Raw genomic sequence first — 11,937 nt, 5'->3', positions numbered from 1 at the left:
TCAGATTTCAAAATTCAAAAACAGAAGCAGGAGTATCAACTGGCCACAAGGGACAAAAGTCAAATCTTAATCTTAGTGCTTTGACAGCTGATGATTTGAGAGTCAATGAACAGGAATTTGGAATAACCAAAGCAAAAAAATGAAACATTGTCCATGTGAAACTGTGGCCGCAAAGTTTTCTATAGGTGCAGGATTAGGTAAATGGTGTTTATATGGGGTATTTTCATTGGCAATATTGTGCCATTATGGTGTAATTAAATTTTTCCATAGTAGCCTTTCACACAGTTAAGAAAGGTTTAATCTTACGTTTTGACCCGTCTATTAATTATTAATTATAAATATATATAAAACATGTCTATTAGGACATATTTTAAACTTTCCGACCGTTGGACGTTATTTTAAACTTCTCAACCGTTAGTTATAAATATATGGTATTATATCATGGTACTCCCTCAAATATTAAAAACATGTCGTTTTTGACACATTTTGAACTTTCAGACTGTTGTACACATTTTAAACTCCTCGACCGTTAGTTATAAATATCCGGCATGTATGGAGTAACAGAGTAACGCCTTCAATCTTTAAAACACGTCGTTTTGCACAAAGTTCCAGACCTTCCTGTCCGTTTGTAATAAATCTCCGGTATGATACTCATAGCGCTCCATCCACTATCGAAAAACAAAGTTATTTTGGACACACTCCAAGCTAAAAACATGAATATCTAAGCATCAATATCATGTTAAATATCCGTTACCGTCCACGAACAAAAGAAGTAACACATTGCAATCAATTCAGCTCTACATCCACAATATCCATAAAAAAACGGTCGGAAACATAATAACCCACCCACGAGGTGACCGAATAACTAAAAACCGTTTACGGATAAAATAACCGCAACCCAACCCGATGATTATTAGGGCCTGTTTGGTTTCCAGGGACTTTTTCCAAGTCCATGTCACATCGGATGTTTGGATACTAATTTGGAGTATTAAACATACACTAATTACAAAACACATTCCATATCCTTGGACTAATTCACGAGACGAATCTTTTGAGTCTAATTATGTCATGATTTTGACAATGTGATGCTACAGTAAACTTTTTATAATTATAGATTAATTAGGCTTAAAAAATTCGTCTCGCGGATTAGCTCTCATTTATGAAATTAGTTTTTTTATTAGTCTATGTTTAATACTCCAAATTAGCGTCCAAACATCCGATATGACATGGGCTAAAAAGTTTTAACCCCATCTAAACACCCCCTTAGTAGCAAGGTTGAAGCACATGCCACTGCTTGAAATTTGAACAACTGAACTGCTTACCAGTACAACCCTAGAAGAAAATGTGAGTAGAATGGTAGGCCCAAAACTGCAAAGAATCGAAAGTACAGGGGTGTATTCTTAAAGTAGCACTCCTCCCCCTTTTCTTTCATCCCCTACCCTCCCCTCTCCTCCCAATCCCCCTGGCCTCTGTCGGGAAGAGCACCCAAACCCTCGCTTCCGCCCTCGCAAACCCTAGCGCCCGGAGGAGGAGGAGGTGGGTTGCGGTGGTAGTTTGCCGTCCGCCGATGTCGAGCAACCTAGCAGCCTCCCGCCGCTCGTCGTCGTCGTCCTCGGTGGCGGCGGCGGCGGCGGCGAAGCGACCCGCGGTGGGGGAGGGAGGAGGAGGAGGAGGAGGGAAGGCGGCAGCGGGCGCCGCCGCGGCAAAGAAGCGCGTGGCGCTTAGCAACATCAGCAACGTCGCCGCTGGTGGTGGCGCCCCAGGGAAGGCCGGCAATGCGGTGCGTGATGGATCGCTTGTGGGGGGGTTGGGGAGTTTCTTTTTTCTTTTCTCGAAGGCTTTGTTCTTTGCGCGGTTTGGGTTCGAGATCTTTCGGTCCGTGATGTGGTTGGAATGGTTTTTGGCTTGGCCTTCTTAGTTTCTTTTGCTTTTGGTGGTTCCTCCTGGGTTCTTGGGACGGATCGAGTTCGCTTTTCTGCAGTTCTTGGATTGGGGGATTTCTTGATTCGGAAATTGCCGAAGCGATCTGTATATGATTTTGCTTCTTTTTTTTTCCATCTTTGTGGTGGGCATATGCCTTGATCTGTTGGTTTCAAGCGAAAAATAGTGTTTCTTGAATCCGTCTTCTTGAGTTCTTCCAGAGTACAAGATTTTCGTTTCTTCAATTTCTCGTTGTTTAACCTACAAACGGTTCTTCTCTTCCAATCCCCAAGATTTTATTGCCTTTTGGTTTTCTAATTGCTGTTCCCATTCAAATTTGGACCTCTGCCAAATTTTTCCTTGCTGATTTTGAGGATTCTCCTCTTTCAATCCACAAGATTTTTCCTTGCTGATTTTGAGGCTTCTTTTCATGGTTATTTGATTGATTGATTTCTTGGGGAGCATCCATGGTCAACAGGCATAAAGTTTATTGGCACCTTCAAAAGTTCAAAAATCAAGCTTTCTTGGTATTTGTGAAGTGTTTTGTACGTTTGCTTGCTTTGGAATCTTCTATTGGTAATATGATACTTGCGTGCTGCTAATGTTTCTAAATTTTTATTCCTTTTCATGCTTGTGGTCTGTGGAATCCCAAATGAACAGATTGAAATAAATTATAAATTGATTTCTCTTGTCCCATCCTCCTGCAGAAGTTGAATTTAGCTGCCTCAGCTGCACCAGTGAAGAAGGGATCTTTGGCCAGTGGCCGCAATGTGGGCACGAATCGGGCCTCGGCGGTGAAATCGGCTTCCGCCAAGCCGGCTCCGGCCATATCCCGCCATGAGAGCGCCACACAGAAGGAGTCTGTTCTTCCTCCTAAAGTGCCTAGCATTGTGCCGACTGCTGCACTGGCACCTGTCACTGTACCCTGCAGCAGCTTCGTCTCCCCTATGCATTCAGGAGATTCAGTTTCGGTTGACGAGACGATGTCGACGTGTGACTCAATGAAAAGCCCAGAATTTGAGTACATTGATAATGGGGATTCCTCCTCAGTTCTAGGTTCCTTGCAGCGAAGAGCAAACGAAAACCTGCGTATCTCAGAGGATAGAGATGTCGAAGGTGTGTTTTGGTTGCTGAAATGCACAGTTATAGCTAGAAAAATTTGTGCTATATGGTGCATTCTATTGGAATGGTTGATTGATCTTATCCCTTGTTTGTTTCGCAGAAACTAAGTGGAAGAAGGATGCTCCTTCCCCAATGGAAATCGACCAAATTTGTGATGTTGACAATAACTACGAGGATCCGCAGTTGTGTGCTACTCTTGCTTCTGATATCTACATGCACTTGCGCGAGGCTGAGGTAATACATTCTTGTCTACACCTTATTTCTCTGAAAACATTTCCCTTGAGCACCTTATTGTAGTATGTTTTCATAGGAAGGCTTTGTTTTGCTTCCTCATGATTTGAGACTTGATTGCATCCATATGAAACACAAGTAAAAAAAGTTTACTTTGATGAGACCATAAATTAAGAAGAGAATAAGTGCACATCACTGATATAAGGCAGTATTCCAATGTAATTTATCAGGATATTTTTCACATTTCACCACAATCCGTTCTTTTCTGCTTTTCGCTTTGTTGGTGCACCTTATCATCTAATACCAGACATGCTTTGTGACCATCAATTTTCAGTAGTTTTGTTCTGCATATTGTGTAAACACCTTACATAAAACATTCTAGAATACTTTTTTTTTCTGAATAGTGGGTTCCATTTAATGGCCATCATATTGAAATTCCTTATAGAACCAGTAGAAGCACAGTATAATATGGAGAAATTTTAATGGAGTTATCTGCTTAAAGCATTGACTGAACCGATGAATTGATACATTTCAATTGTTGTAATCAATGCTCTTGAAGTATTTTTCAATTGCTCATTGTTTTTGCTGTGACATGGACTGCACTACTGCAGTCAGTTTGACCAAATGACAATTAATCTGACCTGAGCACAGTGGTTTCAAATCTAGGTTGAATTTCATATTTACATTGTGATTTTCTATTTGACTTGAAGCAGACCAGGAAACGTCCATCAACTGATTTTATGGAAACAATCCAAAAGGATGTAAACCCAAGCATGAGAGCGATCCTGATAGACTGGCTTGTGGAAGTAAGCTTTTATACCAAACATTTTTTTAGTTGATTGGAGCCTAAAGACCACACTCGTTACTTACCACTGTATTTGTGCTTTTCCTTTGTGCAGGTCGCTGAAGAATATCGTCTTGTTCCTGATACATTATACCTGACAGTTAACTACATTGATCGTTATCTTTCTGGCAATGAGATCAATCGTCAAAGACTGCAATTACTTGGAGTTGCTTGTATGCTTATTGCTGCGTAAGATCTGACTAGCAATTTTTTTAAATGTGTTTCTCAGTTTGCATCTGAGTTTTGTGTACTGATTTTGGCTTGTTCCTATATCAGAAAATACGAGGAGATATGTGCACCTCAAGTAGAAGAATTCTGCTATATAACTGACAACACATACTTCAGAGATGAGGTTTGTTTTGCATATCTGTTAACATTGCTGTGTTTATGTCCATGACTAACACATAGATTATCAGGTTTTGGAAATGGAAGCTTCTGTCCTGAATTACCTGAAGTTTGAAGTGACTGCACCTACAGCAAAATGCTTTTTGAGGTTCTATTCCCTTTCATCTCATCGATGTCTATAGTGCTGGAATGAATCGAACTCTAATAACTCTCTTATTGCCTACAACAGGAGATTTGTCCGTGTTGCACAAGTATCGGATGAGGTGCTGCTCTCTTAATCATCTCCTGCTTGCTGCAATTCCATAATAGTTATATGGTGCATTGCATTAACAGCTTTTCATCGTGCAGGATCCAGCATTGCATCTTGAGTTCCTAGCCAATTATGTTGCTGAGCTATCACTGCTGGAGTACAATCTACTTTCTTACCCTCCTTCACTAGTAGCGGCATCGGCTATTTTCTTGGCCAAATTCATACTGCAGCCAACAAAGCACCCTTGGGTAAGTGGTGGCATCATCGTATTGAACTTTCCATACATCTTTTATATCAGCATTCAAATAAAAAAATTACAAGAGCTAACATATGCTTCTCATTGTAAATTTGAAGCAGAATTCCACCCTTGCTCACTACACACAATACAAGTCGTCAGAGTTAAGCGACTGTGTAAAGGCATTGCACCGCCTTTTTAGCGTTGGTCCCGGGAGTAACCTTCCTGCAATCAGGGAGAAGTATACCCAACATAAGGTATAAACGGCATATCCTCCCCATTTCTTCAGTTATCTGTACTGTTTCTAATGCTGACCTTCTGTACCTTTGTTTCTGCAGTACAAATTTGTGGCGAAGAAGCCCTGCCCACCCTCAATACCGACCGAATTCTTTCGCGACGCAACATGCTGAACTAGAAAAATAAACCAAGGATTAGTTACAGTTGCTGACTGAATTCTTCCTCCAGAGGCACCTATGCCAGGTTGTGCCGTAGACCGTTCAGATAACCTTGATGCAAGGCATGCTGCTTGCCCCCCCCCCCCCCCCCTGGTTCTTTCAGGCGGTTTGGCTGAGTGTAGATAGATCGATGCTTCTGCTGTGTGTGGTAACTTTTATGGTACTGATGTGCTTTCTTCTATCTTCTTTTCCCTGTACCTAGATGATCCATGGTTTTCAGTACTTTGTACATCGGAGTCCTGCAGCAAAGCTTTAAACATCTTGTTTGATATTAGCTGCCAACCTGGGCGTCTCCTAGGTTGATGTATGATAGAGTCTCTGTTCGTGTTGCTTTTGTGAAATTCTCAATAAGAGCACCACATTTTCAACAGTGCTCATTCTGAATAAGTGCTACTAGTGTTCTTGATGTTTCTAGTAAAAAAATATCAGCTTCAGCTTTTTTTTTTTCAACCTGTTCTGTTCTTCTGTTGACAGATATATGCAGCTGATGTGATCGACTTAAACATGATGATTCAGCGAGATTCTTAGATAAAAGCTTCTGACATCTTTTCCAAGAAAGATGTTTTCATGGACAAATGCATTTAAGATTTTGAAAATGAAAAATACTACCTCCATCCCAAAATAAGTGCAGTCGTGGAAACCAGTGTCCAATGCTTGACCGTCCGTCTTATTTGAAAAATTTATGAATTATTTTTTAAAAATAGTCACACATAAAGTACTATTTATGTTTTATCATCTAATAACAATAAAAATAGTAATCATAAATTTTTTTTCAAATAAGACGAACAATCAAAAATTAAAGATAAATAGTGCAAAACTGCACTTATTTTGGGACGGAGGGAGTATTTGTCAATGCAACCTGTTGAAGAAGTGATGCTCAAGCTATTTCCATACTTGAAGCTAAGCACAGCTGTTTAGACATGCATGCCTGCGTGTTGCACCATCATATTGTACTTAGACTAATCACCTATACTAATATAAAAAGCATTACTTGTAGTCTTTGCTAGCTACACTAAAAAAAGTGTACACAAATTAACCTCAGGCACCCTGCAATCTAATGGTTGAGATTACAAGTTCCAGCTTGTCTTGCAATGCAACAGGTGAACTCACAGATTCAACTCCACCTTGGCCCTTGCAAACGTGGCGGTGTGCCGGTGTGCTAGCAACTACACGTCCCAAAATATAAAAACCTATAATCAGATGAGACATTTTTTTCTAGTACTAAGAATTGGCCAATCCAGATTCTCGTCTCGCTGGAGTCTCATCCTCGTCTCACTGGAGTCTGGAATCTATAGCAACGTTGTTTACAGTAGAGTTAACAGAAATTATCACCGTCTAATTAACCTGCTACTGCTTTACAAAACGGGAGACAATCAGACAACGCCGAGGTGGGTTGAAAAGGAAGAAAATGCAAGCACAGGCAAATGCCGATGATAAGATACTAGATGAGCAAGGCTACTCCCTGGGGAAAAGGCTTTGCTTGCCATGGATTGCAACACAAGATTAAAAAAAATTACAATACAGAAAGAATGACTCGAAGCATGAGTCTAGCAAGGTTAAATCATCACTGAGCTAGGCCTACAACATGTCGAGTTAGAAGTCCTCTTCATCGTCCAGATCTGGATCATTTGATGGCCGTATTCTCTTGCCGTCTCTCCCTCCAGGGCGACCTCCTTTCTTTGGTTTTCCTCTGTCCAAACACACGAGGGGTCAGAACTAGGCAATTCAACTAAAAGGGTTGTTCCTAGAAACACTGGTATTTTTAATATAAAGAAGTGTTAGACAAACACTGCCCCTGGCAAGAATGTATGTAAAGTTGAGAACGATAGCACATTTTTTGCCGCAAAAGTAATCTGAGCACTTACTGCCCGTTTGCAGGAGTGGTTGCGCCTTTCGAACGACCTGATCCATATTCTCTTCCATCTGCCAGGATGCAGCTGGTATTGAGCCCAGAGTCTCAATTGTTCCTGGTTTCAGCTTAATGAAAACAAGAAAGAGAACTTACCATCTCGTCCAGCCATATGTTCATCGACCTGGAATGAATAAAAAATAATGGTATGTATTAGCAACCTCACAAATATCGGTATAGCACAGGGGGAATAACAATCATCGATCAAAGCAAACCAACAGATTAAAAAAACGGGCACTGGCTTTTCAGTGGCATTAGGATTTAGGATCATTAGTCATACCGCTGGAGATGTAACCGATGACAGGGAGAACAGCCTCTCATCAGCCTGGAACTTCCTGGAGCGCTTGAGACTGAAATTAATAAGACAGAAACTGTCATAACTAATTCTATGTGACCTATTAGCAGAACAGGCATGATAAAACATTTGCTTGTGCAGAATAATGAACACGGAAGATTATGCCAATGGTTATCATAAATCCAACCCTCCCTTGGTGATGCTAGATAGTGCATATAGAGCACCCCTGCAATTGGCCACAACTGATATAACACTATCATAGCATATTTTGGGTTATGAATCTGTTGTATAATACCTGCCACTGCCACTAGAGTGATCAGAGGATCTTTTGTTCATCTGATCATTAGTAAATAAATTATAAGTGATCAGAGGATTTTTTGTTCAATATCTATAACTATAAATTATTCATCTGAATATTAGCTAAATTATATGTGATCAGAGGCTGGTAGAAAGTTCAAGGGCAGGACAGTAGGTCATTCAATCAACAGTCAGAAGTAAGCAAAGAATGTGGCATGAATTCTGAAGGTTTCGAACTGGTAAGTATACAGTGGGATGTCAAAAGAAAATGAATGAAGACCTCCAAATAGTAAAGGGCATAGCAGTCTAAGAAAAGGTTTCTTACTTGGAAGTGTTCTTTGACGATGATAAGAATGATTCAAAACCCTTTAGCACACTTCCGAATTGATTAGACTCTTGTAGGTAGGTTGTCTCCATTTCATAAACCTGCAACATATGGACATAAACATCATTTGCAGGTTGTATAAGAACAATTCTGTTAAAAGCATGAATAGATATTTTGTTAAATTATGAGTGTTTAATATCATATACAAAACTTCCCCTTAAAGTCAAGCAAAGATGGTTGACATTATAGATCATGTGTTGTTCCTGGTATTAAAGAGCGACTGTTTTGTTCTTTCTAAAAAAAAACACATATCTGTGCCATTAAAATACTTGATATGAGAGCAATACCCATTTCCTCCCTTTTTAGGATTATGGTTTCTACTAAACCAAATGCTCCTCTTATTTAATGATTTTGGATGACACACCAAGATTCACCATCACAAACATAGATTGGAAGTTGGAGCACATAGTGTAACTTTGAAATACTTTGAATAGAAGTAGCTCATTTGATACTTGTTGCAAATAATTTCTGACTAAGACACAGTAGAAACTCCACATCTTATCTTGATAATAAGAACAGATGGAATTTACAGGTTGTAGCTAACTGATTTTCATTTTTACCCTAGAGCAACAAAGTGTTCTCAGGCACAAAGAACAACATACAAGAAATAGAATGGTCATATTCGACAAGAATATCAAATTGATACTTTCTTCCCTTCCTCCTAATTCTATCCAAATTGTTCGTCACAATTGATCCTCTCTGTGAAATGACAATCAGTGGTCACTGGTCCAGCATATTGGTTCCAAATAGGTTCATATTTCTATCATTCCCAAGGCATTAAGAAAGATTGCACAATAAATTGGGGACTGTGTGTAAGACCTAACCTGGCGCTCTATGGAGCGGAGCTCCTCCTGGAGCTTGGCGCGCTTGCTCATCAGGGCGGAGAGCATCGCTGTGGGGTTCGCGGCCGCCGCCCCCGAGGGCGCAGAGCCTGACGCTGCCTTGTGCGATGCCCCTCCTCCGCCTCCCGAGTCCATGGTTAGGGTTTCTAGGGTTCGAGTTCGTGGTTTGCCTGTTTGGGCGTTCGTTCTGTTTTGGCTCGGACACAGTTCACTGTTGTGGAGACGACTAGCCCCTCCTCTCCAATAATCCGATCGGTCCTCTTAGCCAAGGTAATCAATATCGAGATACTAGGTAGGATCCTTTCTCTTCTTGATTTGATCCTTCTCGATCGGTTTGATCCCTTCTAATGGAGAAAGATTCTTGTTTGCTGCAAGTCACACCTAAGCTGTCAAATGCACATGTGAAAATGTTTAGCAATCAATGCATACATACGCATGAGTATAACACAGAAAAGGTTAATAGAGTATTTAGCAGAAATTTGTGTTTCAATTTTTTTTTCTGTTGATGGATAAATTTCACTCCAAATAACATTATTGGAATACATTTCTGCCTATAATCTAAGATGCACATGTTTTATGAGCGATTTGATCATGACCACAAACATGAGATAATGTCCATACCCTAGTTAGGTGCCCATGTGTTGCAATGGGAAAAGAACATTTGGCTATGTACAATATGAATACCCTAATACTCCTTCCCGTCAGGATTATTTGATCCAAAGTACTGAGGTATCCCGCGCCAAATAATGACTCGAGGGGCAACAAATGAAACATGCATAACAGTTCAGGACCTTGAGCTGTTGAGCATATAGAAGAAACAAATGATACAACCTATGTCACTTATTATCTACAACACGTTGACCTCTGTAATAACAGAATGACATTATCACCATAGATGGTGAAACTTCCTTGAAAAACACACAAAAACGAAATCCAGAACAAATGTGGATCCCCTGGCAGTGATATCACACAAAACACATAAAAAGGAATGAAACCTCTCTCCCTGGCACAGCAATCAGCACAATCCTTTCTTTTTCTTGATTTGCAAACCCTTTGCAGGCAATTTTAAACATTACGAATTCTGAGTGCATAACAAAAATAAAAACTACATTATTCCACTGTATGTAAACAAATTAGTGAAATGAATGAAATAACAGGGGCGGATCCAACTTGGGACATGGGGGTTCAGTTGAACCCCCCAAACTTTTGGGGGAACAACAAACAAACTCAAACTGTTACTTGTATTAAGGTTAAGGCTCTGGAATTAAAAGAAGAGCTTCTTCCAGATCTACAAGAGAAGCTAGGGTTTACGCAAGCAAATTCCAGACAGAAGCACTCCCGGTGGGAGGGAGAGATTAATCATCAGAAAGAGGATGTGGATGCTCACCAGGATCCCTTGCTCGCCGGATGGAGATCGGCGCCCCTCCCCTCCCCTGTTCAGCCGCGAAGGGCGCAAGAAGCGGAGGAGACGACGAGACGGGAGATTTTTTTTTTCTCTTTTACGCGAAGGGAAGGGGGAAGAGATACTCGAGTACTCCACCTTTAGCTCAGATTTACTATGTTACCCATTATGTGTAGCAGGCCAAATGGGCGGCCCGGCCCATCACGGCAAGGGGCCCGCTGATGGCACGGCAACTGTAATGGGCCGTACGGTGCCAGATCTTGGGCAGAACGGCCCAAGGAGGTGTTGGGCCGTGTCGGGCCGGCACGGCTACTGTTGCATGGACCGGTGGCCCACCCACTAGCACGATAACGTTATTCGTGAGAAACTACAGTCGCAAGTTTTCTATAGTAGGTAACACAATTAGGCAAAATTGTGTTTTTTTTAGATATTGGAATAGAATCCAGCCTTTGGTCAATGAGCTACAACCAATTATTACACCAATTCATACAAATAAAATCGCATGGCAAAAAAGTTATAAAAACACGGTCCTAAAAGGTCAGGAACACACACCAAGTACTAAAAACCAACGCAAGAAAAGATCACAAAATTATTGAATTCTATTTGTGAATCTTCATCCAAAGTTGGCAAAAAGCCGCATAACCGTTGACTCAAGATTACGACATGTAGCTTTTATTAACTTGATATCTTCTTCACACTTTTGCAGTTGTGCTCAGGACCGAAGCTAGTGTGTTGCCCTGAAAAGAACCTGCATATAAGATATAGATGGTGATTTGTCAAAAACCATATCATTTCTATTCAACCATAGAGCCCAACATATAGCGGAAGCTCCTACCAGGATAAGTTTACTGGTTTTTTTTTTATCAATCCCAACAAGCCAAGCAAAATTGTGTTTATAAGGGTATTTTTCATTGGCAATATTGTGCCATTATAGCCGTGTTAAAAATTCGCATAATTTCCTTTGGCACAACTAAGAAAGGTTTAACCTTACGTCCCGACCCAAGCATTCGTTGTAGATATCCTGAAACACTAGGTTCGGACCTGTTTTACACTTTTCGACCGTTGGACACATTTTAAATTTATCGGCCATTAGTTATAAATATATGGTCTTATATCATGTTACTCCCTCAAATATTGAAAATATGTTGATTTGGATACATTTTAAACTTCTCGACCTTTGGACACATTTTGAACTTCTCGACCTTTAGTTATAAATATCTGGTATGTACGAGAGCAATGGTTTTAATTTTTAAAACACACCGTTTTGCACAAGTTCCAAACTCCCAAACCTCCTATCAAAGTGCTCCATCCGGTCTTAAAAACAAAGGTCCGGTTTCCCACACAAAAATGTTACACCCTTTCACATCAAACGTTTGAAGTATTAAATATAAGCTAAAAATAACTA

At 40.5% G+C, this 11,937-nt stretch overlaps 2 protein-coding genes across 2 annotated transcripts; one reads left to right on the top strand and one right to left on the bottom strand.

Moving 5' to 3' along the window:
- The first annotated feature begins 1,455 nt into the window (after positions 1-1,455).
- LOC4324288 (cyclin-A1-1-like) lies at positions 1,456-5,852 on the top strand. Its single transcript, XM_015775240.3, has 11 exons — positions 1,456-1,780; positions 2,628-3,036; positions 3,143-3,276; positions 3,987-4,079; positions 4,173-4,306; positions 4,394-4,469; positions 4,534-4,610; positions 4,692-4,725; positions 4,811-4,960; positions 5,070-5,204; positions 5,286-5,852. Exons 1-11 carry the CDS (start codon positions 1,568-1,570, stop codon positions 5,355-5,357), a joined length of 1,527 nt encoding a protein of 508 aa, XP_015630726.1. The 5' UTR covers positions 1,456-1,567; the 3' UTR covers positions 5,358-5,852.
- Positions 5,853-6,811: 959 nt separating this feature from the next.
- On the bottom strand, positions 6,812-10,655 carry LOC4324287 (uncharacterized). Its single transcript, XM_015766011.3, has 7 exons — positions 10,518-10,655; positions 9,113-9,516; positions 8,229-8,329; positions 7,592-7,661; positions 7,408-7,435; positions 7,268-7,325; positions 6,812-7,092 (listed from the first exon to the last, which is right to left on the bottom strand). The coding sequence occupies exons 2-7, from the start codon at positions 9,263-9,265 to the stop codon at positions 6,996-6,998; spliced, it is 507 nt and encodes a 168-aa protein (XP_015621497.1). The 5' UTR covers positions 9,266-9,516; positions 10,518-10,655; the 3' UTR covers positions 6,812-6,995.
- Between the last annotated feature and the right edge of the window lie 1,282 nt (positions 10,656-11,937).

This window comes from Oryza sativa, chromosome 1 (genome assembly GCF_034140825.1).
Source record: "Oryza sativa Japonica Group chromosome 1, ASM3414082v1".
Taxonomy (NCBI): domain Eukaryota; kingdom Viridiplantae; phylum Streptophyta; class Magnoliopsida; order Poales; family Poaceae; genus Oryza; species Oryza sativa.
The sequence above is the reverse complement of the archived record's forward strand: the minus strand, read 5'-3'. Positions and strand labels throughout refer to the sequence as shown.